The 6,254-nt window shown below is 40.1% G+C and overlaps 1 protein-coding gene across 3 annotated transcripts in view; it reads right to left on the reverse strand.

Annotated features, from left to right (window-relative positions):
* Positions 1–6,254, reverse strand: part of LOC103458066 (nesprin-2-like) — a 240,386-nt gene that overhangs the window by 167,354 nt on the left and 66,778 nt on the right. For all 3 annotated transcript variants that reach the window (XM_008398614.2, XM_008398613.2, XM_008398615.2), the window contains exons 9-10: positions 3,023–3,123; positions 2,787–2,870 (exon numbers count right to left, since the gene is read on the reverse strand). In XM_008398614.2, coding sequence (XP_008396836.1) covers positions 2,787–2,870; positions 3,023–3,123 — 185 coding nt within the window. The remainder of the gene's footprint in view (positions 1–2,786; positions 2,871–3,022; positions 3,124–6,254) is intronic.

Consider the following 6,254-nt stretch of genomic DNA (forward strand, 5'->3'; position numbering starts at 1 on the left):
CACTGAAAACTGTCAGGATAAAACGAACAAATCACAAGATTATTAACATTAAAGCTGAGGTCAAAGTTATTCAAAAATCGCTGGCAGGTTTACTTCAAAGTCATCTTTTAGTTTAACAACATGGTTCTTCTGATGTAATAATATCAGTGGTGGACAGTGGAAAATATTCACTTGAGCACTGCAATTAAGTGCATTTTCTTTACTTGAGTATGTACTTATGAGGGAACTTATGCACTGCATTTCAACGACAAATACTGAACTTTTAACTGCAGTACATTTCTAGGAAGCTTGACTCTCATTCCTTTTGGCTCAGCATGGCTTTGTAGTCTGTCATTGCTGGTTTTTTTTGTTTTTTTGTTTTTTCTAAAATTAGGGGTACACCAGTAAATTGGTCCCAATTTCATTAATTTCAGGAGATCAGTGATTGACGGATACTTACATGTGAAGCTAACCATATCCATTGATCTTATTTACCTTGGCAAAAGTCTAAAAATCAACATGTTACCATAGCCCTATCAACCCAGAACCTAGAACTTGAATCTCCAAGAGAATCATTTTGAGAGATGTGGGATCAAGGGGATCTTATTAGGGTTATGGTAAGGATAGGGAAGCCTTCCAGCCTCAAGTATTTGTAACTCTTCATCAAAGAATCAAAGACAAATCTTCAATATCGGTGGAAACCTAATAAAAACTGTCTAATGAGATGTGTTTGGCTGCTGTAATGGAAATAGTTTTTTATTGATTAAGAAAGGGATACATGCATTTTGATATCCCATTCTTTCATCCATTTTCTTACACCTTTGTCCCTAGTGGGGTCAGGAGGGTTGCTGGTGTCTATCTCCAGCGAACATTTCGGGCGAGAGGCAGGGTCACCCTGGACAGGTCGCCAGTCTGTTGCAGAGCAACACAGACAAACAACCATGCACACACACACTCACACCTAGGGAGAATTTAGAGACCAATTAACCTGACAGTCATGTTTTTGGACTGTGGGAGGAAACCGGAGTACCTGGATAAAACCCACCATGCACAGGGAGAACATGGAGACTCCATGCAGAAAGACCGGGGCTGGGAATCGAACCCAGAACCTTCTTGCTGCAAGGCAACAGTGCTGCTAACTGTGCAGCCCACAAAATAAGAATTTTGAATTTGATCATTTTTCATGTAACTGCATATATTTTATAACAGAAGTTGTCCAACAAACATACATTAGCAATCTGAATTTCTGTATTCAATAACTGTTTATGATAAATAATCTCTGATCTCATACATCAAGTGTTACAGATGTGAGACATTATCGAGCAATGCACTAAGAAATCAACTGCTGACCTAAATTAGCTTGATATCCAATCAGTGAACACACCATCACCAGGCCCAGTGGCATGGGCAGGCACTGAGACGCACCGGGGGCATTACCCGTCCATGGAGTCAGCTGTGCTCTCCCTGGACAGAAAGTTGCTTTTTTATTTTTACCTCAGAGTGTCCAACTTTCTACNAACATTGTATTTTTAACATACAACACCAACACTGGTAATCTAACACTTTTGATTATGCTCTGTAGATTTTGATTCATTCCCTAAAAGATTTATTGTGGAAAGTATTTTTTTTTCTTCTAGTTTAACATTGTCTTTAAATGCTGCTTCTCTAAGATGCAAATAAAAGTAAAATGTCTTGCCTAGGAAAAAACTGTATTGTACAATTATTTTGCGGTAGTTTRCTGCCARTCGTCAGTCTTGATTGTGACAAGAGAAGAAGACATCAAATTGACAATATCCTACCGTATTTTGGAATAACAGTATGTTACTGCTGGAATTCTGCCGTAAATTTACAGCCATTTCTAAGAGTGTAGTATTAGTTTTCTAAAAACGTTGGTCATCATCTTTAATGAAACCAAATACAGTGTGATGCTAACCAACCAACTGGCAGAAGTTGAAGCCTTAAGACACAGCCCTCCTTATTAAAATCAGGAATGCAAAGAGAAATGGAAAAAGGAATTAATGAATGAATGAATAAAAAAACAAATAAATAAATATATATGAAATGGATAAATAAATATGTGACTACCTTTATAAGCTAATTATTGCAAAAGCGATTAAATAAAGAAGCCGATTAATAATATGCTTATTTATTGTTTTATTAAATTCTGACTGAAATGGGTTTCCATAAGACTAAAGGTGGCCCTTTGTCAACAATTCATCTTTGGACAGAATTTCTAGGCCCAACCAAGATTTTGAGGGAAACTGTTTTGGTGTTTTTGTTTTCAGGATCCTGACTTTTTTATGTGGCTCTATTAGCTGATATCCAGGTTTTGCTGGAGCAGTTGACAGCCAAGCATTAAGCTTTGTTCATTTTAATTCAGCAAATAAAATTAGAGATGCAAATAAAATGCTGTCAGTCTGTTACAAAAATATTTTACAGTTCCAACTTTTTATATTTCATAAAACCACAGAGTAGACATCTCATGATTTTAAAAACACTTCCACTCTACATATTCCAAACAACTAATTTGTAAAACAAAAACAAAAAAAACAACAACTGGATAAAGAACCTTATTGTTCAACTCATTTTATATCATTCTGTAAGTTTAGCCCATTAGCGCATTACAGTAGTGCCCTGCCAGTCAAACTGCTATTGTAAAATGTCATGGAAAATCACATGAAAGAAATGAGTCAGACACATGACTAACAAGTCAGCTGATGGAGAGTGCTGTGTGCATGAAAAACAGCTGAAATTATGACAGTGTGAGGGAAAAAGAGGCAGAGGCAGGATATGATGGTTTGCTGTACCTGTTGAAGAGGTGAAGCAGAAATAGCAGGAGTGTAGTGAACAGGCACGTTGTTAGGTGAGGGGCTTTTTGGAGGAGTCAGGTACTGTGTTTAAGGGGGGGAAAGGCAAGTAGAAGAAGGAAATAGGTAACAAGGAGAAGTTAGAACAAACTCAAAGAAAGAAAATCACGTCTAAAGGGAAAACCAATGGGATGCTAAGTATGAGAACTTTAATCAAAAGAACATGAAACACTGACCTGCATCTCTTCTTCTTGGGCAGCCACATCTCTAGAGTATTGCAGGAACTGAGCGACATATGTCATGATGGACTTCTCATCTGGGTCTCTGACATCCACATCTGCATCAACATCAGAGTCCTCCATGATCAGTCTCACTACAACACCACCCTCAGAGGTTCACAACCAACTCAAAAGTATGAGGAGTTTAGTTCTGGGAACAAATATGGGGAGGGGAAGTAGGATCCCTAATTTCTGAAAAATGTGGATAAATGCTGCCATGGTAATGAACCAGCAGGCAGATCAGAGGAAACAAATGAGGGATTTGTATGAGGATCATATGAACAAACGAGTCAGCAGACCTTTCTATCGTCATTCAGCTGTCCCTTAGGCTAAATAAGGACGTCTCAGAACATTTAGCAACAGCAATAAGTGATACTGATTTATTTGGAATCTATGAGAATGTTTCCTAAATCAGTTTTTATTTAGACTCTGTACAACCAACCGGCATATACAAGGAATGTAAAACCTCTCTGAAGATTCACTGATGACACTGAAAACTGTCAGGATAAAACGAACAAATCACAAGATTATTAACATTAAAGCTGAGGTCAAAGTTATTCAAAAATCGCTGGCAGGTTTACTTGAATGGACTCCGTCCATGGAGTCAGCTGTGCTCTCCCTGGACAGAAAGTTGCTTTTTTATTTTTACCTCAGAGTGTCCAACTTTCTACTATTCCTATCTCTATTTGATGGGCTTCCGCACTTCCTATATCTTTGCCTTCTGACTCCCTCCTCCCCCGCACATTTTTCAGCTGTTACAACCGTTTAATCGTTAATGTGTCCTAATGTGTTTTTTCCAAGCTGCCTTTAAACACAACATGACTGCTAAGATGCTGGAGTCGGTTTTACACCTGTATGGCAGTGACAGAGACATGCTGTTGCTGTGTAGAGCTGAACATGTGTGTTGAAATCAGGGCAGCAAATCAGCAAAAGGCAAAAAACYTTTCAGTTTTCTCCTCAAGCTAACTGAGTGAGTTGTGTAAAGCTATTGAACAGGCACGTGAAGGGGCTKGAGCCCCTGCCCCTTTTATCCTTGATGCCTCAAGTGTCCTTTTTTTGAGTTTTTTTTATTACCTGTGCATCAGAAGGCCTGCTTGTCCCACTCAACAATAGTATTTACCTAACAATAACAATTAGCAAAATAAATTAGTCTGGCTGACCTCGGTCTAATGGATTCTCAGTGCCTCTGCTTCCATGTTGTTAAGACACCAGGCTCATGGTAAGTAGGACAAGGTGTGTGGGGGGAGGTGGAACTGTGCCCTCTATCAGATTATGGGCAAGAATACATTTTTCACTTTTTTTTAATGCTTATTTGTGAATAAAAACGTAGGCCTGGTGTTGCAGTCAGAAAAACTTTTTCCATTTATTTTTCGGAATTGTCCTCGCAATAGCGGGAAAACCCTCCTCACCCCCAAACACAGACATGGTTTGGCTGCAGAGAAAACTTCTGACTTTAATTTTATCAGGCTGCCCCAGTGCTGGACTAAATGCCCATTTCGCTACAGGCAGCCTAAGTCTGTCCCACCTGATATAGAGAAATGGCACTGCCACTGTCACTACGACGAACCTCGAAGCCCTGTACTGCCTGTTCACTGTTCGCTCTGTGCTTCAATTTAACCTAATGTTACTACCAGGCGGTTCACACCGCTGCCGATAGTATCTGGGCTGGAGGTGAGTGGATGTGAATAAACATTACTGCAGAACCTTCACGAAAGTAATAGTTCCAAATGCTATTGACATTTATTGGAGCTCCAAATGTGCCAATAGCATTTGGAGCTCACATAAACATAAACAAAAATACTGTAACAATAATTTGAACCSCAGCATGCTACAACTAAATAATTAAATAAATCAAGATGTCCCAAAAGCAGGGCGGACTGACATGGCTACCAGGGGAGGTGGACCCCTCCGTTAGTGGACCGGCAGCCGGTGGACCATCCTTGGAACTCCATGCCAAAACATGCAGCATGCAGCACCCTCTTGTTTTGCATCACYGCGATGCCTCAAACTGCGTCTTATAAAAGAGCTTCTCTACTTAGGTTTCGCTGCTCCAGTCAGAMAGATTTCAGCAGTGGCAGTGGAGTGGACCTGTAAACACATTAATAAGCGCAAAAGGACCGCCCGACTGACAAGAGCGGCGATGTGAAAAACCCACCCTATAAAACCTGGACAACAAAACTGTCTCTGTGGCTCAACAGTCAGGAAACAGAAAAGCCTGATCTGAAGGTCTGTCTCTGCTWGTGCCTCATAAATGAAATCTCCCTATTGGTCTCTCGCATCCAGCAGAAACATGCACAGCAAATCGACTCTTACTCTTCTGGCAGGACTGGCCCAAGGCAATATGAGGCCTTAGGCAGAATCTGATTTAGCTAAAAGAAAAGTGTGAGATCTTCTTCGGGTAACAAGAATGCTGAACATTGTACTGCAAGGTTCTACTTTATCCGAGTTCTGAAACTCTGTATGTCATGAACCATCTGGGCTGAAGAAATATACAAAKAATTCTTTAGCTTCACCAGAAACTCCAGAGTGGGGCCACTAGTGAGCATTGTTTCCAGCTTAAGTATATTGTACGCAGTGACATGCGGTCAGGGGAGGCAGGTGAGGGGGAGCCTCACCTGTCACCATGGAAAAATAATATATAATTATAAAATCATATATATTGCTATTTTCACCCTGTGGTTTGTACTATAAAGTACCTATTTTTTACATAGCTTAACCAATTCTGATGATTTTTTCTTCAAAATCGCTGTATTGTCCCATTTTCCCATTCAAATGCTCAGAAGCGAAGCTGGTGAGGCAGCAGCGAGCTGAGCCTCACCTGGGATTGAGCAACCTCTCGCTAACTGCACTGGCTGCCATTCTATGGGAGCCTGTTCGTCCTGTCTGTACCCCAGCAATAAAATGGCTAAGAAACATTTAATATATGGACTGATTTTCCATAATCTAGCTTATGTCTATAATGTACAGTGGGTTTTTTGTCACCAACTGTGTGTGTATCGTGTTTTGCAGTGGTGTAAAGTAACGAAGTGCTGTACTTAAGTAAAATTTTTAATCATCAGTTATATAATTGCGCTGCATAAATCATAAGATATGGCGACATGTAAAATCAGCAGCGCTTCGTTTTCACAGACGGTGGGGACTTCGTCCAACTTTTAGCGTCACTTGGAAGGAAAGCTTAAAGAAAGGTAAG

The sequence above is a fragment of the Poecilia reticulata genome, linkage group LG22, assembly GCF_000633615.1.
Source record: "Poecilia reticulata strain Guanapo linkage group LG22, Guppy_female_1.0+MT, whole genome shotgun sequence".
NCBI classification, from domain to species: Eukaryota; Metazoa; Chordata; class Actinopteri; order Cyprinodontiformes; family Poeciliidae; genus Poecilia; species Poecilia reticulata.